Raw genomic sequence first — 25344 nt, 5'->3', positions numbered from 1 at the left:
TGACCAAAAACGTAACAAATAGATATTTCTGCTCCCCTAATTCACTCGCTCTCTGTTAACAGTTGCATGGCATCGCCTCCATCACCACTCAGTCATCAAGTATCTTTCTTCTTAGCAAACATTATGTTAATAAGCAACCAACCACTTCCTCCAATAATTTATGTGACACTATGCCATGTTCATTTTTGTTTGTCTATTACATAAAAAATATTCCCATAAACCAATTTGTAATATCAGTCTCCCTCTCTACATTTTTCCCTTGCTTGGTAAATAATCAGCTTCCTGTTCAACCACTGCAGCAATTTTTTTTTTGTCAGTTTTTTTGCAAATCACTACAGCACCTTTCAGGCAAATGTCTTCACTTAGATGAAGTTGACATGTAGACTTCTGATTCATACCTTTTTTTCACTTCACTGATCAGGCTGGGATCACCTGCAGTGCTTCAGTGCTTTGAGCGGCAAATCACCTGAACAACAAAAAAATGGCAATTAACAGAGACTAACTTCAGCTTGTGTTTAGCTGCGCTCACTGCAAACAGTTTAAGACATAAAATCATAAAATTCTTGCTACCTAATGGCATGAGGGTCTTGGGTTAAAAATCCATGTGCTGGCTGGGGCCTTTCTGTGTAGAGCGTGCATGTTCTTCACATATCTGTGTTGGTATCCTTCAGTAGCCTCTGCAACCAGGCCTGGAATTTTCAAATTTTAGTGTCAAGGCCACTTGGCCTGCAACAGGACAATGTTTTTGAGGTTACTTTTGACTTTGACCCTTTTAAGCCTTAATTCTGATATCTTTCATAACATGGGAAAAAAGCCAACAGACAGGAAGTTTAGAAATCATGAAGGTGTTGGTTCAGAACAAAGGATTACTAAATGTGTCTTTGTATGCAAGTGCTGGTTCAGGTAACTGCTTTAAGTGGTTAATTAATGAATGTAAAAAAGACAGAACAAGCTGTTCCTGGCTGCTAGTTAGCTAACTGCCTCCCACATACACAGTCTCTCTCTCTCTCACACACACACACACACACACACGCACACACACACACACACAGACACACTGCTCAGGGATTTGCCTGACAATGTGAAGCACTGGGATGTGAAACAGGATCTTCCATTTTCTCTCGCCGTCACCGTCGCAAAGTAATCATGAACTAAATGAGTCTGTGTGCGGCTGCTAATTCATTGGTCTAGATGTGTGTGTGGGCATTTTAATGTGTGTCTGTGTCTCGTGCACTTGTGCCTGACAGTGTGTGACTGTTTAATTGTGAGTGAGTGCAGGAGCCCGGGGTGCAGAGTGCAGTATTCACACCTCAACAAATTTTTTTAAAAAAAGAGTCAGAGAAAGAGAAACATGAAGAGGCTGATCCAAAGCTCTTCTTCAGGTGCTATTAAGGTGTCTGATATATTTGAGTCTTTGTAAAGTGTCGCCAAATGTGGAGCAATCGCCCACTGAGTGCAGCATGTTCTGTTTTATGACAGAGAGAGAGAGAGGGAGAGTAAAAATACACCCAGCTCCTGGGAGACAGTCTCTATGGCAGCGGTTACTATGGTGACGACAAGGCTGCACGTGAACTGATGGCTGTCATGGGATCCTGGGGATTTCACCCTCTATGAGCTGCTGGAGGAGCACAAACACACACACACACACACACACTCACAAACTTTAGTGGAGAGCAGATGGAAGAAAAGAGTCCACTTGAGGTGAAGTTCAAGTTGATTTACTCAAGAACTGTACTTAAATATGATGCTTTGTACTTTCTCTACTAAATATTGTACTTTATACTCCACTACATTTATGAAGTTACTCGTTACTTTACATATTTATCTTTTTATACAAAGCATGCAGGCCATGTGCCGGGATGATGTGACTCAGGCAGCTGTTAAAAATTGCAGCGGGGCAATTTTTTACTTAAAATAAATTTCATTGATTTTTGTTTTCTCTCGTGTTGACTGTCCCTTTACTTCCCTGTCATTTCGTGTCTGTCTGTAGATTGCTTCAATGGGGTTTAAATGGATTGAGAGCCAAAAAAAAACAAGAACCAAACTCCTTTGCTCTGTTTCAGTACCATGGACAGTGCAGCTGCATTAAGCTTAAACGGGGTGAAAAATACAACCGAGGGGGTTTAGCCCCATTAAGAGCCCTCATGGCACCAAGCCTGAAAGCATATAATCATCTTTTTAAACTAGATGCATTATTTAGTGGGGGGAAAAATCTAATTCAAGGTCATTCTTGTCTGGAATCAAATCCTTAAAATATTATTTTCTTATATAAAGTGTGGGAAAAAAGCTGCCCGTGTTTTAATGTTTCAACCTGTGCTCAGTGCAAATAAGGACCCTGGGAAAACTAGGGGGCGCATTCATGTGCTTCTAATGAGGGTATTTAAATGGAAAAATAAACACCAATAAACAATAAATCAACTTATTCAAAGGATATTTTTGAAATAAACTTTCATAAGTTTAGTTTCTCAACCTTGTATGTTTGGGTTTTTTTTTTGTTTTAAGATACAGATAAACTCCTATGCAAATATTTTGTTGATTTAGATTTAAAAACATTTGGAATATTCCTAATACACCACAAATAAGTTCTTACAGGTCCAGTGTATAGGATACAGGGGTTATATTGGCAGAAATTGAATATAATATAAGTGTATTTTCTTGAGTATATGAGCACCTAAAATAAAAATTGTGTTTTTGTGACTTGAGAATGAGCCATTTATATCTGCAAAGGGAGCAGGCCCGCAGAGTCATGTTGTTTCTACAATAGCCCAGAATGGACAAACCAAACTCTGGCCCTAGAATTGTCAATTTGTGTTTTTGTGTGGGCCACCTTTATTAGCAGCCCCTTCATGACAAGCAGCATCAGAAAAACACAGATTTTAACATGCAACTGGTTAGTCAGTGTTTTTACCACTTTAAATCAAAGGGGCTGTGTCTTTTGTAATTCAGCTTCCAGTAAAAACCTCCTTAACATCAAGATTAGAAATTAGGTGAGAACACATTTGCAGCTGGGCTAGCGGTCCTACTGTGATGTGCCAAACAGCATCGGAGAAATACTGATTTGTAACATAAAACAGCTTTGTTCAGTGTGAGGAAACGCTGATAATAAAAAGCCTCCTGAACAATGGACACAGAAGAAACTCCAACTGCAAAGGTTTCAGCTGGTTGCAGTGCAATCCTTACTGCTAAGTGCCAAGAAATTCTACACACTGCCCCTTTAAAAGGCTTGATAATTGGCAGAATTTTTTTATGTTGATCAAGTTGCAGATTAAACTGCAAAAACACCCACCCAAACCAACTATAGCAAAAATGCAGTTCACACATAAATCTGCATAAATGTATCTTGACATTATGGTACTTACTAATTACTAAGATTCTAAATACTTCCTCCGCCTCTGCTTGCTAGTGTGTAAGTGTGTTCGTATGTGTGGGCAGCTGTGTGCGTATAGTGTGTGTGGGCGGATGTGTGTTAACAGTTCTTGCAAAATATCTCACTACTCACATCTGTGTTTCTTTTATGCGGTTATCACCGTGCTGATAGGAACAAAGCTCAATCATTAACAAGTGTGTCTATGAAGAAAGTGTGTGTTGTGAGCTTGTACATGTAGCGTTGCCTCTGCAGAGTCAGTCTGCTCTGCTCTGTCATGCTGTTTCCATAGCAGCAGCGAGAGCCAACACAGCCAACCACGCTCACTTCCTAGTTTGATCCTATTGGTGCCGGCTCACTCTGACTCTCTTCCTACCTTTTTTTGGTTCTGTGAGAGTGTTAGCAGGACTGGACACACTTCAGTGTCCCCTTGCATTCATTAATTCAGACAGGGTCAACCGAAACACCAGGAACACAAAGAAACACCAAAGAATTGCAAAGATTTTCAATGTTAGGTTCCTACAAAAAACATGATGGTCATGAGCTGCATGTGGTTTTTTAATGCCCAAATGCTGTATTAAGTTGTTCATCTTGTAAAAGCACTCCAGTCTAAGTGGCTCTTCATCCTCCCTGTACTGCATATTGTCTTTGTCTCTTTGTCTCTGGGTTCCTCCTGGTGTAAAATCAGTCTCTGGAGAGGTGTCTGTGTTATGAAGGTGACTGCCCACAGTCGGCTTTCATCACTGCCCATGTTGACAAGCTCCTATTTGCTCCTAATATTTGTCAGTGTCTCTGCTGTTGTTGCTTAATTCTAATGGGTAACATCACTTACATCAGCTCTGCTCTCTTGACAAAAAAAGCTGTTATTTTTAGTCTAGTCTGTCTTTGCATGCTTAAGCTGTTACATCAATAGACCGTGAGAGCATAATCAAGCAGCTGCAGTATCAGTAGCTCATAAAAAAAGAATGTTTAGCAGACTGGCTGCTGGTATTTATATTATCGATTTTGCCAAATCATTAAACGCAATACTTTTTGGTGCTTTTTTTTAATGGGTCATTTTGGAGGTCTGAAAAGACAGCTGGTAATCATTGAAACTTGCAGAATGGATTTTTGGCCAAAAAGGAAAAAGAAAGCAAAGATCAAGAAAAATCACACAGTGAAATGAAAAGAAAAAACAGTTGCTATAGTACAGAAAATAAAAAAAACTTGCAACACACTTTAACTGCCTTTAATCTGTAGAAGAGATCTACTAAAAGGTGATATCAGCTCTGGTCAGTGCTGCTGGTTTTCGGAGCATTATACTTGGCCATCTGGCTCTTGGCTGGAATGTCAAGCGGTTGATTAGAGGATGCAGCAAGCATTAAACCGATTTCACACCTTTGGCAGTCATGTAGCTTTCAGCCAAGTTAGCACTCAGATTGCCTGCCTACTCAGCCAATGAGAAGATCCCTGATGCCACTTCTGCTGTGTAACTATGACGGAGTGTGTCATCTGACGGCCATCCAATGCTGATTGGACAGACGCACTGAGACCAAACTCCTGAGAGGAGATTATATAAATAGATATATTTATATAAAGTCTTGTGTCACATAGTTTTGTTTGCTCCGTTCCAACTAAATTTGGTGTAGAGGATCTCTGATGTCTTTGCGTGTGAATGTATCATTCTGCTTCAGGGCTGAAAACTGTTGATACAACATTAACTCTAGATGGTGAGGCTGTTGCAACATGTAGTCCAAGTTGTATGAAGATATTCATTTCTTGTATTCTTGACCATCTTCAATTGGCAAAGCAGCACAAAAACATTATTTTGTAACGTTTTAGGTAGGTATGAATGTATTGAATGAATTAACAATATCTAATATATAAGTGCCCAACAAATTACATTACCAAGGCCTACTAAAAAAAACCTTCACAGTTTTCAACACCAGTCTCCTGGGGGAAAGTCCTGTGTTTTTTGACCACCCTCCCTCCTTACAGACTTTTGATCTTTATGCTACTTCCTTCTTTACTTCCGTCAGTGCATTAGTCACAATTGCATCTTTCCTGTTTATATGGATTATACATGAAATATTGGCTCATGGTTATCTGGGTTATATACACATTTTGGCACATTACTTATTGTATACATATGAACAGTCCATGAGGAAGGTCCGAATGAATCGTTACACAGTCTTTCAACAGGGTCCAAAACACAGACCAGTGAACCAGAAGCATGTAAATTCCAATAAACTCCAATAAACTAAACCAATAAACAGCTCTGGACAGCTTCAACTATGTAATCCTTTTTTGAATGATAGTCTCTGAACACATTTAAGTCAAATTTAAACAAATCCTCTCCAATATTTCCTAAATGTTTTCAGCTATTGTATCTTCACTGCTTTCGGTGGTTTTTTTATTCTGTCACAATCCATCAATTTCTCAGGTGACCACATAGAGGAAATATACAGTACTCTAAATACAAGACATAAAAAATAAATTTAATGATCTTTTCAAAACATTTTTATATTTAAAAAATTACTACGTATTAACTATTTTAACAAAATCGTGAGATGTCAAAAATACCACTAAATCCTTTCCGCACTATTGCAGCACCACCCCTAAAACAATATTACGCTGTTTACATGTTCTAAACTCACCTCCATGGTTGCTTCTCTAGTCTTCCTTTACTGCCAGATCTGTTTATTTCACTTTTCAGGATTATGAATTGTACATGATCAATGCATAGAGAGCGAGAGAGTTTTGACAAATCTGTTTGGACTTTTTCTTAAACTCTTACACATGTGAAATATGTAGCAATTTATTGCTTCAGCAAGAAAAAAATACTTGACATAGAGTTTATCATTTACTAAATTTGACGCACACAGAACCAAAGTAAATTAATTGAGAAAATGATATATTGCCACTTACAAATAACAAGAAAATGAAGTTAAACTTCTCCACACTGCCTACCCTTAGTTTTAGTTCTTGGACCTTTTAAGCATTTGTTTCTTTGTGTTTTCTGACTTAGCAGTCCATCACATTGAAATTGTACTGACATACAGAATGTAAGGGGAAAGGAATATACAGAGAAGAGTTTTTTTTACACTTATTTGAGCTTTGTTGAAATCCAACAGCTAAACACATCTTTGTAACCTTTTACCTGTGAACATAAGAATGACAAGAACCAGGTCCAATGTGTGAGCTCCATGAAAAGCGCTGACTGCTGCTGGGTTTACACATACTGTGGACAAACAGTAAACCCTGGCTCGCCTCATTACCCCCGCTTTGAGCATGGCTGTAAATAAGGATGTATTGATTTTAATAGTCCAGGCTTTTTCAGATAAACAGTCCTGGAGGATCTGTCTTTTTTCTTTTTTTTTTAAATCAGATTTCCCTGGCCTTGAGAAGATAACATAGTGTCCTCACAGTGCCCAAGATCACTCTGTCTATCTTCTGAATTCATCTGGTCACACTGTGCCGGACATGTGTGTGTTTACAGACAGATAAAGCTGCAGGTCTTATCTCTGAGCCTCCTCGTCTCCCTCTCTCTGCCCTCTTCACCTCCTCATTTTCATGTTCTCTCCCTCCTCTTCACCTCCTTGCCCCCCCTCCTTTTCAGTCCCCACTGTCTCTTTAGCTTCACTCCTCATCACCTCCTGTACCTCCTCATCACAGCTGGTTTTAGCTCATCCACATCAAACAGGAAATTGAGGCAGCTGTCAAGATAACTGACATTTCACTCTTTGTTCTATTTGAAAGGCCTGGCATTCATTTTTATTTGTCAGTAGATTGAGTGTAATATAAGCATTTGGGTTTGAGGTGATAAAGATGAATGATAAATCCTCACTCAAGGATTTTAATACCCGTGGTTAGCCATTCAGTCACTGGCTTTTTAAATGGAGTTGTGTAATGGAGTGACGGAGTGATGTCGCAAAATCACAAAAGGATTCGGTCTAATTATACAGCTCCAGTTTGTTGTTTGATGAGAGTGCACTCTGTGTGTGTGTGTGTGTGTGTGTGTGTGTGCGTGTGTGTATGTGACAGAGAGAGAGACACACACATAAAGAGTTGAACCCCAGCCTTTTATACCTGATACCTGCCTGGCGGCCATTTAAAAGCATGACAAAAATGATCTGAAGCTAATATGACATTCAGCCTCTTAGTTTGAAAAATAAACTGAATTTCTTTCAGAGTTGCTGAGTTTTTAGTAAAAAATGTTCTCTTTTTATTTCCCTCCAGTCCTTTGCTGAGCTGAAGTTAAGGGACAATGACACAAACAAGGGATTTTGTAATACAGAAGTGTGTAACTCAGGAACATTTCCTATTTAAATAAACTAACTTAGACTTCTGGACCAAAAAATAACCTCTGAAGGCATTTTTGCAGAGAGCATTACAGATTTTATCCACAGTGTCTTCCATTCAAATCAATCAAACAGGATTAATATGGAATGTTTTATTGACCTGTGTGGGCAATTACAACAACCAACTCCCCACCCCCAACATTTACAAGTGGTATAACTGTTGGTGCTGCTATTGCAAACACGGCCAGATAGAGCGGTGCAGGAATGAGTCCTAAAACCCGACAATGAGTTAGCATTTTAGCACTGTTCCCTCGTCTCAAAGTCAATGGTTTTCTTGAATGGCTTTTTTAGTTAGATGACTGAAAAAAAGGTCTATGGTTAACCCAAGCTAAGGAAACTTTTTTTGTTCTATGACATAAAATCAGCAAATATCTTACTTGTGAACTTTTTAAGCTTTTGTGTGTTAAAAAAAAGCTAACAAGTAGCTAAATGAGACTACAGAACATCATCAAACTGAACACGGCTAATGTTAGCTTTTTATTTCAGGCGATTGCATTTACGTTTCAAAAATTCTAATCGTTTTGTGAAGATTATCTTGCTGAACAAAAGGTGTAAGCATCATAAATGTTTGTCTGCAACACAGTTTATCTTCTGCATTAATCCAAAATCCCATGAAAAAATGCTGGCGTTTTGAAAAATATGAGATGGCGTAAACATGAGTTAGAGATTTTTTAAGTAATTTGACGACTTGAAGCTGAGAGTTGTTTACTAAAGAGATGTTTGCTCATTCTAGTCATTCATTAACTTCATTGCCAGCTTAACCTCTGAAGGGTTGTGGAGAGCTGCAGTTTATCATGGGCAAGAATCAGAGCATGCTTCAGACAGGTGGCCCGTCTCCACACACAGACTGCAGAGATAAGGCTCCACTTACGAGCTGATTGGGCTGATCTAACCGTCAATGTAACGTTAATGCCATGTGAATTCTGACATTTTTACTTACTTACACATTTTTGCAGTGGGTGTTTTTCTTGAAAAACATGTTCCTTCAGCATTTATTTATTTATTTATTTATTTATTTATTTATTTATTTATTGCATTACTCATCAATGCAGTGACATCTGTCATCAGTAATGAATGCAGCTCACATGGTTGGTATAAGAAATTATTTTAGAGCATTTTAGAGAAAATCCCACACATGAATTTTAACGACAGCTCTATAGTTCATCTCAGAGGAAAAACATTTTATGTTAGTTTGATATTCCAGATCCTTTTATATCTTTATGTGATTTAGCCTGTCCGTTGATACCGACAAACAACACTGGTCTACAGGGGAACACAATAAAATAAATAAAGATTGTGCAGATACAATTAACGTGTTGATTTTTGAGTTGCACACCCTCTGACATTAACCTCTCCCCTCTTCTTGCCTCTACAGTGCAGTGTCTGGAAATGACCACTAAGCGGAAGCTGATTGGCCGGCTGGTGCCGTGCCGTTGTTTCCGTGGTGAAGAGGAAGTGATCTCAGTGTTGGATTACTCCCACTGCAGCCTGCAGCAGGTCCCCAAGGAAATCTTCAGCTTTGAGAGAACTCTGGAGGAGCTCTACCTCGACGCCAACCAGATTGAGGAACTTCCCAAGGTGATCCTGAACCACATGTTAACCCCTTGCTGCTTGCCTCTCACCTCTGTCCGCAAACCCGAACATACTACTTAATTGGACCAATGCCGGTTGACCCTAATGTGATTCTTTAAAATCGTGGCCTCATGAAGACTAGCAGATCAATTCTTTTCACAGTATCGTTTCTTTGAAGTTGATACTTGTAAATGTATCTAACATCTCAAATTTTGATACTTTTTTGTAAAATATGGTGTGGTGTCAGTTTCTCTATGACACAAAACTTGCCTTTGATGCTTTACCAGTCATCATGTATAAATCAACAATAGATGAGATAAAATATCCATTTACATGCATGATTCAGCATCCCATTGGCTTAGGTAGGCAATGTAAGCTCAATAGGATGTGACAAAAATGTCACTGGCCACCAATTTGCCAGTCTTCAAGGGCAAGATGCTGAAGACCGAGAATGATTTATTTGGTACCATTTATTGAGGATAGCCGCTACATAACAGTCTCTAAAAAGAATCATTTAAAAAGATTTGTTTATTTATTTATGCTCTTTTTCACTATTGAAAACCTTTGGATCCATATGTTTTGCACTTTCTCATGATTAGTACCACTTTGATTAACAGTTTTCTCCAGACCTTGTTTTGGGGAGCTGTGACAGTAGAAAGCACAGAAAATATGCCTTACACACTTGTTATGTGGGAAATGTGACATACTGTTTACGGTATGTTGATGCAAACAGATCTTGAACCCGACTTCTAACATCAACCCCACTTACTACTTGGCTATACCTTGAGTATGACTTACTCCCACAGAGGTTGACACTGTTTGATATATTAATGTTGTGTGGGCCCACTTGTACAGTGAGGCACCGGTGGTGTTCATATGAAGGAATTTACAGCTAAGCAAAAAGAGAAATCAAGTGTTTGATGTTTAACAAATGGAGAGATGACCTTGCTATTCTTAGATTTTTACCACCAGCAGGGCAAAAAAAATGTTAAGTTTGGCATGAGGGTGCCACCAAGACCATGCTGGTACCTGAACAAAAAGGTTTATCCTCTGTACTGTTCTCTACTGCCAACTCAGAACGTCTCAGACTCAGCTTGTCAGTGTGCAGTTGTCATTGTCGTACTTTGTCAGCCACAAAGCTGTGAGGTGAATGCTAATGTTAGTGTTTCCATGCTTTCATCAGCATTAAAAAATCACTAGGAGTCTTTCTCTGTGGGTCATGGCTGTTTAAACTTTTGAGTCAAATTTATTTTTTGTTGTTGAGATTTTTCACTCTGGACTGCTTGGAAGTTTTACCTTTATCTTTTAGTCCATTTCAACCTTGACAACAAAAAACTTCTAAATCTATATTTAACAAATCACATACTAGCATACTATTCATACTAAGTATGATGCAGAATTGACAATGTATTCTCACTGCATAGTATGTTGATTTACGTGAGAAATGCCTGGATGTAGGCCTGAAAATTTTGAGTATGATACATGAGCTCGCTGGACATACTCAGTGCTTTGTGTCTCTTCCGACTATGTAACTGCCAGCAATGGCAGAGATTTTGATACAGGCTGAAACCCATTATTATGTAACTTAATTACATTTTAATATATTTTTTTTAGGCAAAATGTATCTATTTGCATTCACAAAATATGGTCAGTTTATCCAACTTAATGTCAACATGTTGCTTGAGAATAATTTAGTATAAACGTTCTGTTAGTAATTACATACTAATGTAATTTGCAGTACATACAGATTGAATATTAAGAAGGCAGTATGTTAGTATGCGCTTACTACACAGTCTATGTAAATGGCATGAGCTGACAGGAAGTAAACATGGACCCAAGCTGTTGTCAGCTTTGCACTTTGTTTATACATTGCAGCATTTGCAAATTTGTGATTATTGCAATTAACTAATAAAAGTTTCTTGACTTGACTGTCCAACTTATCGACATTCCCACAATAAAGTAGAATTAAACCGTCTTAAAACCAGCAGTGTTGTTTGTCTGACGGGTCTACTTGATATTGTCCAGTATCGGATGGTGTTCCTAAAATGCAAACATCATCCCTCACTGAGCAATGAAGAGTGACAGGAAACGTGGGGTGAAAGAGGCATCTGAGGTTACCCGATACTTTCAGAAAACCCTCACATGAGCAGTAATGAGGTGAAATGCCCTTCCAATATTTCAAGGGGAATTACAGGTGCTGTTTTATAGGAGGCCTGTCTCGTTTTATTGATATCCTGTCCTGGTTAAAATGACAGAGATGTTGAATTAGATTTCTAAATATAACCTGCATGAATGGAGACAGTCTAACGGGGCTGAGTAAGTGGCAGGCCCAACTTGTTGCAATCAACTGACAAAGCCCTGACAATGTGTACGTGAATGTGTGTGTGCCAAGACTGTATAAAAGCTATCAAGGCTGCCAGAGTGACTGGCCTTTATGTAAGTGAGTTGGAGAGCTCCTTAAGCGTGTGTGAGTAAAGTGATTGTGTCTTCAAGTGTCCTGGCCCGGCCTGACCCACGGACACAGAGCGGCCCTTTTCATGTTTAGCTTGTTCCAGCTCTTTGGCCCCGGTGCTCCTGGTGATTTTGTTTTTGACAACACTGATAGTTTAGTGTGACGGAGTAAATGTGGCCAGCATCTGAACACATCAATGACAAATATACAGCAAAGGTAATTTAAAAATCATTCTTTACGCAGAACAGCATTTTATTTTGTGGAGCTTGTGATTTAATCATAGCAATTTTATTCTTTCAATGTCTGCATGGGTTCCCTTTCTTTGTGTAAGTTAGGTGATTTGCCTGCAGGGATGACTGCGAGTAAGCATTGTGTTTGTTTTAGAAAATGACACATTAGAAATTGCACATCATAAGATAATAGTTGAATGCTTTGTGTGAAGTATAATACACATGAATTCACACACTCCGGGTGAGGTCTGGGTCAGAGTTAAAGTGCTGCATGTTTGTACTTGTCCCACTACAACTATTAACTTTCAGATAGCACATAGGTGTTGTAGAAATCATAGCTAACTCTGAAAGTGTTGTGCCACATGTGATTTTTTTCAAGTGATACTTTAATTATTAGCTCTTTGTGACCCTTTATGTTATATGAACTTAGATTCATTTATACTAGACGACAGGAAATCGTCGTATGTCGTATTTTACTCTGTGGGGATGCCATAACACCTATAATGTAACTGAGGTCAGCTGTTCATAAGGCACCAAACATGAGGCAAATTCTGTCCCTTTCCTAGGTGATCCCCAGCTGTGCTGACAAGGATATTTATTTAACTATAAACTCTAAAAAAAAAAATTAAGAAATAAATTTGACAATAGATCAATAGGAAATATATATCCTCTTTACATGTAGTTGTTAATGACCAATTACCAACTACAAATTGTAATCAAATCTTTATTTATTGAACTTTTTTATTTTGATATCGGTGAACTAAATATGGAGTTAAATGGGCAACTGGAATGCTGCACACCAGTCATGGATAGAGATTTTATACTTTACAGTAGAGCAGTAGAGCGGACAGTTTGTCCCCATGATGATGTCTCCTGTATTTGTTCATTTAGATTTTCATATTGGTATGGGTGCACACATCATAGCTATTTGAGTCTTACAGAAACTTAGCTGAAATCTATTTTAGCAAAAATACATGACTTAAAGTGGGTTAGAAATTAACTGACTATACCTGAAAATCATTAAACTTATTTGTTTGTCTTTTAACTTTCTGTTAATACCAGCAGTTAAAATCTCTAGATTAAGACAGTTGTGGACTTTGACTAAAATGATTTGAATAAATTATTCTTCATTTTAGTGCTTTGAACTTTTATATTCATTTTATTATACATAGCATTTTGTTTCCCATCTTGTCTTTGCTTTTCTCTGCTGTGTGTGTTTTGGTTTTTCCATTGTAGGCTTTCTGTACTTAAAGCACTTTCCTTTTTATGCATGTGCTTTCACTCTTGTATATGTTTTGGCATTTACAGCATTTTCCTATTAGGTGCACATTTCTCTGAATGTTTTTGCTTTCACTTGAGTGTGTGTTTTGTCCCTCGGGGCCACCGTATGCAGGAGATTAATTCTGCATTATTCATCGAAAAAAGGCGGCTAAAATGGCACTGCTTTTCCACAACATTAAGTGGAGCATGCCTCCAGCAGACGTTCTCATTCCCTGTCCTTTTATACCTTACTACTAAAGGTCTTCGCGATTTTGCCAACAGACTATAATATTTAATTGTTTCCCCTGTGTGTTTCCATAGCAACTCTTCAACTGCCAGGCCTTGAAGAAGCTGAGCATGCCCGATAACGACCTGTCCAACCTGCCCACCACCATCGCCAGCTTGGTTAACCTCAAAGAGCTAGACATCAGTAAAAACGGTAAGAATATCCACTCTAACACTGATAACCAATGCAACCTGACAACAAAAAGCAAGCCTCAGCAATATAAAAGTCTACTGCAAACTTAAAGGTATAGTCAGTAACGTTTTCCTTAAAAAAATAATACAAAAGTAATCCTGCTCAAACATCATGTATGAGCTCCTGTTCATGTGTGGTGGTGACTGTGTCTCCAGAGACTCAGCCCTCTGCCTGTATTTTAATGTTTTCCGCTCAAACATGGCAGACGCAGAGGCGAAGAAGAGAAAATATAACCAAAATGAGGCAAAACAGCAAGCGGATATAGCTCGTTCCAAAACAAGGGTGACATTGGGTTGCTTTTGAGCACTTAGGTTACTTCAGCCTTGCCGAGCAGCAACATGTTTCATGCTTGTGGTGTTCACATATGCAGCGTTTTTGCAACGTCACTGCTGCGTCGCTGCCCACAGCTATAAGAACTGTATTTCCACATTTATAAGCACGAATTCCACTCATTTGTGAAGTCGTACAAGTTCCTGCATTTCCGACAGCACAGTCCTGTAAATGTTTCAAAATAAAATGCATTGTATCAGCAACTAATGGGATTCTGTCCACAGAGACGCTGTCAGAGGGCTTTTGTTTTGAATAAAACAGAAATCTTTGTATTTCCTCATCTCTGTAACAGGGAAAGACTTTTAAACTGCAGTAAAAATTGGTATAGAGTCATTTAATCATCAAAACACAATTTTCACTGTCCATTTCTACTGAAAAAAATCGCAGAGCCACCGTTTCTCTAGATGTGCTGACATTGACAATTTGTGCATTTATGTTTGTTAATCCAGTGCTGCATCTTGCAGGCATACTTTCAAGCTATTTGATATCTGCCAGCAAACTGCCAGCTCTCACACACGCTTAGGTGGTGCTGGGCTTGGTGGGTTTGTTCTCGCAACTCCTGTTGGAGGCAGAGGGCGTGCGCTTCTGATGGCGACGCGTCCAGGAGGAGAGGCCAAATTTGAAAGTTGTGTTTACAAACAACCAAGGAACAATGCTACAAGGGTAGCACAGATCTCAAAGAATGAAACCTTATAATCACAGATATTTCACTTTCTAAGTATTTAAGCAAATGGAGACTGTCTAAACCATAGACTGTATATAAAGATGGATGATGCACCTCAAATTATTCTTGCTATGCTTAAGTGAAGCTAAAATATTGCAACTGCCATCTTGCGCTTGTGATGTCATTCAGAGCCAAGTCAGCACAGTAGCAATATCTGTGGTGGGGGAGTTCCCACCAAAATTACATTAAATGAAATAACAATTACATTACACACTTTATGTAAAGTTACCCACTTAACGTTAACTTATGGAAGCTAGGTTTAAGCTAGTGAAGTTACTCTGATAAGGTTTAGGGGGAAAAAACATGGTGACGACATACTTCAAAATGACTCAAAGTTCAACGGTCCCAGTCTTTTAGTGGATGTGACCCAAACACCACCACAATCTACCATCTTAAAGGGCTTGTTCCTCCCTTATGTGCATTGGTCATTTAATTGCAGCCTCCCCATGGATTAAACACAAATTATTGACTCGTCATTATGTAGGATATGCACAAATTTTGCCGCGTTACTATTTGTTGGAAAACAAATGATTAGCTGCAGGTTTCAAAGCCAATTTTGCGTAGTGGCCAACATGGAATTGAATCCATCCCATCATGCTGTGGCACACAAAGACTTTTTCCCATAGACTAAAATGGCATAAGAGATCTCTGTAAATCAGTTGATACTTTCTTTTTACCATCAGAATTTGATCATTTTGGTCCAGTAAAATTTGGTAAGTCTAGGAAAGCTGCACAAGTGAATCATTTTATCCCTATTCAAGTTGGCAGAGCACAAAACTGGTTGTAGCCAGCCCAGCGGGCAGAAGTCTCTAGCGCGCCTGCTCCATAGACCACACACTGCAGAGTCAGTGCCAAGTTTTATGAGAGTAATTTTATACATGGCAGCTGAACTTTTTTGGCCTCATGCGTCACTGAACAACTTTCATAGAAATACAGGGGGACCCGCCTCCAATGCTGTATCCAGTTCTCGTTATACATCCAGGATTGAATCCAGCTGCAAAACGGGGTTATTTGTGCTGACATGAAGGAGTAGAGTTGTTGATAAATGCATCTGTAATACTTAAAATCATTATTCTCAGGAACCTTTAAGCTTTTGAAAGCTTTTAGTTTTACTGTTTTGAGTCTTTTGTTTGTGACTAAAGTGTTGTCTCGTGAGGCAGTTGCTTCTTTTTGATTGTATAAAAGTTCCACATAAAAGAAAAAAATAATCATATGTGATGGAGTACAATTCAGTCATTTTAAACCATTTCTTAATTGAATTTACAGAACAATTATTCTGCCATGATATATACTGTTACCATGATATAAAATTACATATACCATGATAGAAGATTTTGGCCATATCGCCCACCCCCAGTAGACAATAATTCCTGCCTTTATAGGAATTCATACATCAAGAAAAAGCTACAAATTTTGTGTTTTGAATATTTTTTTTACCTCTCTGTTTTGCTCTCTTCCAGGTATCCAGGAGTTTCCAGACAGTATAAAATGTTGTAAAGGCCTGTCTGTGGTGGAGGCCAGTGTTAACCCTATCACCAAGTAAGACACAAACACACACATATCACAACTTCTCAATCACCTTCTACAAGTTGGACACAAAGCTACACAGACAAAAAATGTAAGGGCTAATTTATATGCTCCTGGATAACAGCCTGAGATAAAACAGTGACGCTCTCATCCTTAAAATGAACATCTCTCAAACAGTTTCAAATCGGCTTGTTTAAGGTGTCCTTTTTCATTGAGAACCAGTTTTTATTGAAGGTAGAAAATTGTGTTCCATGTTTTGTTGATAGCAACAATTTTACCAACCAGTGTGAGTGGACCTGAACTCAATTCAAGGTGTAATAAATTGTCTGATGCATGTGCAACATTTAGCTGTTTCCATAGATTTTCTCTGTCAGGAGACCTACACTGTTCTAGTGTTTTTGCTGCTTTTACATATTCCAATACATGTGTTTATAGCACCACAGAGGTGCTAAATATTTTATAATAGCTGGCTGCATCCACAGACCCTATACTACCATACAACCATATACTGTATATGCTGTTGGCTCAGCTATGGTGGGACAATAGAAGATATCATTCCTACTATGTAGTGCTAATGATGTTTACTATGGGATCATCAGGTGTTATGTTAGTAATTACTGTTTTCCTGTTGGCATAGTATTCACAAAGCACAACTGGACTCGCACAGTATATACCGCAGACAGAAATGCTTCTTTTACTTTGTGTGTGTGTGTGTGTGTGTGTGTGTGTGTGTGTGCGTGCACGCACACGTGCGTGCATGCAGGAGATGAGTCATCTGCAGACTAACAGCAGTTAGCCGTTTCTACAGGGTTGTTATGGAAACATTGTCTCTGGCTCTTCAAGGACGCACACTTTTTATTTGTTATTCTTCTTTTGCATATGTGTTTATTTTATTTTTTTTTTTTCTGTTTCTTCTTATTTCTCTCTCTTCCAGACTCCCAGATGGTTTTACGCAGCTCCTGAATCTGACCCAGCTCTTCTTAAACGATGCCTTCTTAGAGTATCTGCCGGCTAACTTTGGCAGGTAAAGTAATGCATGTATTGTTAATGTGAGCTTGCTTGCGACTGTGTTAGATGGGGTGTTTATACATATTTCAGGCACCACAGTCTCAAATTCAGTGCCACTAGTTCTGATTATGAACTGTCCTTAGGAAAAATACGGGTACGTTTAGGCTAACTGCACATGATAAAATTATTTTTAATTATTTAAAGAAGCTGAAAATGATGCCCTGTACGCCTGAGGCTCATGTCTTTTATGGACATTTCACTATAGAGCGTCTTTTATATGTGGGGGCATTATTTCACCTCACAAAAAATATACAGCTATTTCTTTTCCATTGAATCAATTAATCCATGAATATGGTTTTTGGTGTTGTATTTTTGGTCTATTGCTTTCTTATTACTCAATTTCAAACAATCATTTTTCTGCAAGTTTATTTCCATTATTGTGAGTGAGGGCAGCTGGTACAGGTCAGTTCATAATAAATTTCAGATTAAATCTTGTGAAAGATGTGGAAACTCATACGTGAAATAAATCCTTATTATTACTGATCAGGAAATACATTTGACATTGGTTCTGGAGTTGAAATGAGGATAAATGGGGCCTGTTTCTTTTCATCATTTTATATTTTAAACCGAATCAACGTGATATCACGCTAACAACAGTCACTTCCAGATAGACAACTGGCACTTGATTTTAGTTGTAGAGATATGTGAAATCTGCAGACTTTTTTTCTGTTGTTGTTATTATTGGCCAAAAGTGTTGCATGTAAGGATATACACGTAAGCATGGTGTTCCAACCTATATGATGTTTGTTCTAAGCTTATTTTATTTATGTACCTCTGCTTGCATCTTTGATTAACCAAATGTATCTGCAGAAAGGTCAAGCAATGTGCTACTGTGGATGAGGGCTGCATTTTACCCACCTGAAAAAGAGAAAAGTCAATATCAGTTTAAGTGTATGATATATTTGTAATATTTTCACTGCTTAACACACACACTATTTAACTGAGGCGAAATTATTATTGTTTTTGTCATTGGCTGTCTGATGGCAAGGTAAAGCATTGAAAATATTCTAAAAACTGGGTACACTGATATTCAGATACTATTTTTTAGGTGGTTTAAAGGAGCTAATTGCAGCAGCATGTGATCAGCACTGTTTTATAATATGAACAAACATTGTGATTTGGTTTCTAGTCAATTGAATTTATAGAGTAAACAAAGATCTGGTTTATATGCCTTTTGTTCCTCAGACTCTCCAAACTACGGATCCTGGAGCTCAGAGAGAACCACCTGAAAACCATGCCAAAGTAAGACAAATCACCATAAGAATGTGTGAGAAAATTTGAGTCCATACGCACAACTGCGCACACTTAGATACACACACAAACACACACCTACAGATGCTTCATGATATTACAGGGTGTAAGCTTGCTCTCCCAGGTGTCTAGATTAAAACTATATTTATCCCTGGCAGGTGGTTTTGTATACTAATGAAGGCTATCATAAAAGTAATGTGTTGTTTCTAACAGTATTAAATGTGTCCTGTTTAACGTAACAACTGTACCTATTACAGATAACCTCCAAAGTTGTAGAATGACAAGGATTTCAATTCCAGTAGATTGTGAATAGCATTAATACTAATTCCAATGATACTACTGCTGCCAGTACAACTACCTGTGCACGTTGTTCATCCTAAACACTCCCACCATGCAAGAAGAACATTAGGATGAGACACTAACCTGCTACCACCCAATGACAAAATGTTCTATAGGACTTCTTTAAGAATCTCTCTATTTCTTTGACAATGTCATGTCTGTGCTTTGATACTTTATCCTAAATATATACTTGACCCATTTGTAGACACTACATGCTAAAGTCAACGTGGACTTACAGCAGTTTGCCTGAATACAAAGTTTGAGCTGTTATTCTCTCTAAACATCTCTAATTATGAAAACTGCATGCATCATCAATGACGGATTATAGACAGCCAGATGTTACTTATAAATTAAAGGAAAGCAGAGCCACAATAACAAACCATGTAAGTTTCTGCAAACCACGGATAAGTTAAATTTGTATATTATTTTGTTGCAGATTCATTGAAACTTATGTAACTCAACAACGCTGGTGAAGGTGCAGTGAGGTTTAGGCACAAAAATACTTGGTGATGGTTTAGAAAATATGTTTTGGTTTAAAACACCCATATTTGGTTGCATAAAAGCCACTGGAAAGTAGGGACAGGTCAGTGAAAAAACATCCAGATTCGGTGGCTCTGGGATCACTGTGATGTGTTGGTGAAAAACACTCAGGTTCGATGCCACAGGGAAAAGCTGCAGTGCACAGCTAAAAACACTCAGGTTTGGTGCCAAAATCACTGTATTGTTGTTTTGTTGGTATTGAACAGTGGTCTGCAGCCTGGCAGCTGTTTCGCTGAGATATCACGCCATCCAACATTCCTTCCACCTCTGGATGACTAAATCAGCTCATATACTATATTGCCTTACAAACATTTATATGCTACATATGAAACATATAAATGTAATGTATGTGTGGTTTGCAGAAACGTACAATACCAACATTTTCTTCTAGTGACTGGGCTGACAATAAAAAGCATAATACCGCTGGATCCAATCAGCGAAGCAGAAATACACCACAATGTTTAACAGTGAAATTATCGAAACTTATACCAATAGATTCAAATGCAGAGTGGCATATTCTTAAAACTAAAAGGCAATTATGGAATAAATAATGATATTTCAAATATTAATTAGAAACTTTTCTCTATATTAATGTCTAAAATGTAGACATGTCACAATGAGGTAATAGTAATCCATTTATCTCTCCTCTCAGGTCCATCCATAGACTGACACAGTTGGAGCGGTTGGATCTGGGTAGCAATGAATTCTCTGAAATGGTGAGACTGATACTGATTGATTTTCTCAAATGCAGCATAATTTTAGTGTTTAAATGTAAATGTTTCACATGTAGATTATCCTTTGTAATGACAAGAATCTCAAATATGAATGTCTTAAGTGTCGTTTGCAAGTTGAGCCGTATTTATGTGTAATGAGAAGAGGGAGTCCAAACAGAAATGCAGATGTTGTGTCCTATTTTGGGGACTGCTGTCTTCAAAGTTCACATTTCAAGACCCAATACGGCATGTGGTCAATCCTTAATAGGCTGTCTAAGTGAGGCAGCAGCAAATTCAGTCTGCTGTGCTTCAGGTGGACCTAAAATGGGACAAAGAAACATGATGAAAGGAAGAGAGCTCTGGATGAAGGCTAACAGGATATTACATCAGGGTCAGACAGGAAGTTGGCTATGACACAAGGTTGTTGGCTCCGTGGTTCCTGCCAAGAGAGAGAAAGCATGGAGGTAGAGATTGGCAGTCTCACCCACTTTGCCAACATTTTGTCGTTTTCTTGATCATTGCCAAAGACTTGGTCAAAAGATGCACTTAAGTTATTTGTTGGATCTGTAGATGTTCACAACATTAGCGCTGAGCGGTGTCCTTTGATGTAAATGAATAATTCAGTTGTTTTCATATAAATAGCTACATATTTGCATATCTATGGATGCATATGTAGTCATTATATGCTGATATGGATTCCTCTGTTTGCATGTTAGCCGGAGGTGTTGGAACAGATCCACAACCTAAAAGAGCTGTGGCTGGATAACAACTCTCTACAGAGTATACCAGGGGTAAGAACATGTTCAGCTGTTACAGTGGTATAAGAAGTAACCCTTTTTGAATACTGAACACTTTCTTTCAAATTTTTGCTCATCTTTTTGTTTCTTTCTCCCTGTCCCTCCTTGTTGCAGTCAATAGGAAAACTTCGTCAGTTGCGGTACTTTGACTTAGCTAAGAATCGTATCGAGACGTTGGACACGGATATTTCAGGCTGTGAGTCCTTAGAAGACCTGCTGCTATCCTCCAACATGCTGCAGCAACTCCCTGACTCTATAGGTACACACAAAAACACGTACATATACACACATGCACACACAAAGACACTCAGAGACTCAAGATGATGAAGCTATTAGTCCCTGAGAGGGCAATGCAGGAATGTGGTTGAACTGGGGATTTTACAGTGTGGTTTTAGCTGTGCAAGATGACCACAGATAACTAAAAAGTACAATAAATGATTAGACTATATTATTCTATATTTTTTTTACTGGCAACAAATCCCATGAACAGACAAAAAAAAAAAAAAGATTACTGAGGGTGTAAATCTTCAAAAACAGAATGGTAATTTACTAAAACAGCTGGATGCTGTAGTTTCCAGCTCAGTCAAACAGGAATACATTTTGCAATTGTTTCGAGACTATTTTTAGACTCTGATTGATATGTGTTTTGTTCCACTGGGGAATATTTGTGGCTGCAGGATGGTGTATGTGGGAATGACTCAAAATAAACTATAGTGTTCACAGTAATGAAAGAACATGGCATCCACTGCAACTGTGTGGCTCACTGATGGGTTTTAAATAGCTTTTGGATAACATTGGAGCTTCATTGGCTCCACAGAAAATGCCTGTTAGCAAGATTCAGTCATTGTTGGTTTTTGTCTTTTTATGGAATGTTTTCATAATAAGAAAAATGTAGAATATTGCCAACTTGTACTTTAGATTAAACTTTTATCACTTAAAGCTGAGATATGCAGTTTTTTGGAAAGGGCAAAAATGGAAAATGTCAGAATTTAAAAAGACATCTTCCTCCTGCAGCTCTCCCCTCTGTCTAAACCCCCTTTCACCATATGAGCACAAGCATATGCACAATATAAAGTTGGATGAGGCATGCTTACTTACTCCTGCTATGTTCAAGTGAAGCTACCATCTCTGCTGCCATCTTGTGCTGGTGACATCATTCACAATGCAATGTCTGCGGTGGAGGCGTTCCCTCCAAAACACCTGTTCGACCAATCACAAGCAGTCCTATTAAACATCAGTGCATGGATTGGCTGACACAGCTCTCAATCATGGTGGAAAATCCCCTTTTTGTAGAATATTAGCTCTTAAAAACCAAACTTATCATAAAAACAATCACTTGGACAATCAGGGTGATGAGAACTACCTTCAGTGACAGAAACCGTCTTGGAAAAAAATGTATTTGGCATGTATTTTAAGTTTTTAGTTTGGCCTATGTCCTACTCACAAGCATGGAGGGGCAGGCTATATGAGCTATACTGCAGACAGACACCAGGGGACAATCGAAATTGAAAGGCTTTACTTTGGGGGAGCTGTCCTGTTGTCCATCTTTATATACAGTCTATGATGCAGACGCTTTATGTAGTGACCCAGAATTTCCCATACATTGATTTATTTAATCTTATTTAATTGTAGAGCTCTCTCTCTCTGTTTTTTAAGACCACAAACGAGACCATTAGCTAGCTACCACACCCCACAGTCTGGATTTTGGAAAGCCTGAAAAGCAAAACCAAGAAGTGGGGCAGGTGTCAAATGTTCTTTCAGGCTATTTGATTTACAATATACTGAAAGGTTGTCATGGGTGTTTTTTTCAATGAAAATAAAACTGTCTATCCCTGCTTTAATATGTTTTTTAAAAAGGTCAGTGTGCTCCGTGTATATTTATTTGAAGAGTATGTTTGTGTGTTAATATGAATATGTCTGTGTGCCTGCATGTTGTGTAGGGATGTTGAAGAAGCTGACAACATTGAAGGTAGATGACAACCAGCTGACCTCACTGCCTAGCACCATCGGGAGGTAAGAAACACACGCACATGCACACAAACACACACACAAATGCACAAAAAGAAAAGTGTATAATAAAACTGTAAACTTTTGTTTTATTTTGAACACACCTTCAACAGTATTTCTGTTAGATTTTCTCAGCAGGTTTTACCTTTGGTGGGTTGTTGTTTTTCCTTGTTTAACACTGTTAGTTGCTGTGTTGTTATGCTGGCTCATGATTGGGGGGTTCTGTGTGTTGTGTTTGCTGCGTTGCCGTGGCGTTAGTGCGAAGCCCAAGCAAGGGTGAGTAACATTAGCCTACTGGATCCAGGGGTGCGTTCAGAGACAGACAAATGTTCAACTCTGTTACAGATACAAAGCTCACAACCACGTGGGGCTGTGGGCAACATCTTGAACTTGTGCAAATTACATGCAAACATAAACTTAAATACAGTCTCAAGGAATTAAGTTTTGTTTTTTTTCTTCACATTTGCCTCCCAAACACTTTTTCAATATTTGGACGTAATATTTGAATAAAATCTACATTCTTATTTGGAAATGTACCTTACCAGCCCTGCTTAAATCTGCTTGGTTAAGATGGAAATGATTGCATGTAAAATGATTTCATTAATTTGATTACAATGTAATCCATCACAGTCCAGATTTAATCACAGAAATCAGATTACTTGTTTATGGAGAAATAGATGAACAATTGTTGAATAAAGCGGAAACTGTTTTTTAAATTTCCCGAATTCATATGTATTGCCTTCAAGTCTGCTTTAACACTCCGTATACTTTAGAAATTGCTTGCAAGCATTAAATTCTGCTCATATTGCAGACAACAAATAAGAACTCCAGAATTTAAAAATTTTGGAAAAAAGTTGACAAGTTGATTTTTGCTGCTTGAAACAGCTGAGTGACTTATTCTGCTGATTATTACGTGAATCCTTGAATCTGTGATGGATTACATTTTTAAAAGACATTTATACAAGACTTAAATGCCACTCTTTGCAGCACATTTGTATCTGAACACTCTGCAAACATTTTGTCTTCCTGAACAAATCCCTGGTTTTAGCCTCAATAAGTAGTACTGTAGATCCATTGCTTCCCATCTGATTAAACCAAAAACACCTGAAAAGATCCTTTTCTTACCCCTCTAGTTTGTAACTGTTGCTCACTTATTATTAATGTGATCACATTTCTACTGCTCTGTTTCAACATATGAACAATTCTATATATTTCTCAGTGACATATAAATTGATGAGTACAGTATGTGTCTTCAGAATTTATGTCTTTGCCTCAGCCAATACTACACTGTTTTCCCCTCTAGCTGCATCAGTGCAGTGGGATAAAAACTTAATACTTATCATACACAGAGCTAAATCAGTAGACACATTTTTGTACTTGTCTATATTGTTGTACAGCTTGTAATGGATGAAATTGAAATCAATAAGGAAAGCAGTTAAAGAGCAAGTAAAGTCTTGTTTTACTTTCAGTCCTTTGTTGCAAGGCCAATACAATATTACAGCGATGGAAATGGCCAAAATGTACTACATGTACACCAGGTAGCTTTATAGGCTGCCGTCTCTAAGTTTACTCTGCTGTAAAACAGCATTTTTGCCCATTTAGCTGAACCAGAGAGGATTTAAACTGACTCTGCAAGCAAGGTTTAAAGGAATACTTTTCCCACGAAATGATCATTTGTGTATTGATTGTTCACCCCATGTTACCTTTGAATTTTTGACGACAATCTGCGATGACCAAAGAATCCAAAAACAGACAAAATTATTGATAAATTAAGTCATGGGGGCAGCGTTCAATAAACTCTTACCCTACTTGTACCGTGCAGTATAATCCATGTCTCATTTATGTCAAGGAAGCAACAGGTGTTGGTGAGTGACAACAGAACTTCTTGCCAGTGAACCAGCTTGGAGGCATGATTTCAACTGAATGCACGAGCAGTGTTCAAACACAAATGCTAGCCCTGTTGCGCTACTTGTCTGTGCGTGAGACTGTTTTTAAGGAAGTGTCTTAAACAGTAAGGTTTTAAAGTGCATGTGTTTGCTAAGTACTGAGAATTTGACTTGATAAATGAGACCTTTTGAGATGAGATTATTCTGCATTGGTTGTTTGGCAGTTTTGTAAACAGATGTTTTTGTTTAGTTTTGCTGTTGCTAAATGCAGCCCCCATCTACTGCAATTTATCAAGAATTTTCTGCATTTTTGGATTCTTCATTCACTGTGGAGGCATGCCGGAAAACTAAATTTTCCTCACAAATTTAATATAATATGGGGTGAGTAATTAATATACAAATGATCATTTGGGGGGTGAAGTGCTCCTTTAAGTTTGTTGCTGAGCAACCATAACACCTGGTGAAA

The 25344-nt window shown here is 38.2% G+C and overlaps 1 protein-coding gene across 9 annotated transcripts in view; it reads left to right on the top strand.

The window, feature by feature from the left end:
* lrrc7 (leucine rich repeat containing 7) overlaps window positions 1-25344 on the top strand; it is a 136787-nt gene that overhangs the window by 74811 nt on the left and 36632 nt on the right. For 7 of the 9 annotated variants that reach the window (XM_088077508.1, XM_088077506.1, XM_088077509.1 and 4 more), the window contains 10 exons: window positions 9080-9282; window positions 13540-13657; window positions 16211-16289; window positions 17212-17301; window positions 18531-18587; window positions 20128-20191; window positions 20905-20979; window positions 21100-21244; window positions 22926-22998; window positions 23251-23268. In XM_088077508.1, coding sequence (XP_087933634.1) covers window positions 9094-9282; window positions 13540-13657; window positions 16211-16289; window positions 17212-17301; window positions 18531-18587; window positions 20128-20191; window positions 20905-20979; window positions 21100-21244; window positions 22926-22998; window positions 23251-23268 — 908 coding nt within the window. In that variant the 5' untranslated portion in view covers window positions 9080-9093. The remainder of the gene's footprint in view (window positions 1-9079; window positions 9283-13539; window positions 13658-16210; window positions 16290-17211; window positions 17302-18530; window positions 18588-20127; window positions 20192-20904; window positions 20980-21099; window positions 21245-22925; window positions 22999-23250; window positions 23269-25344) is intronic. The other 2 variants (XM_088077507.1, XM_088077513.1) reach the window with 1 other exon arrangement.

This window comes from Plectropomus leopardus, chromosome 5 (genome assembly GCF_026936395.1).
Source record: "Plectropomus leopardus strain MGB_pleo_1.0 chromosome 5, ASM2693639v1, whole genome shotgun sequence".
NCBI lineage: Eukaryota > Metazoa > Chordata > Actinopteri > Perciformes > Serranidae > Plectropomus > Plectropomus leopardus.
The sequence above is the reverse complement of the archived record's forward strand: the minus strand, read 5'-3'. Positions and strand labels throughout refer to the sequence as shown.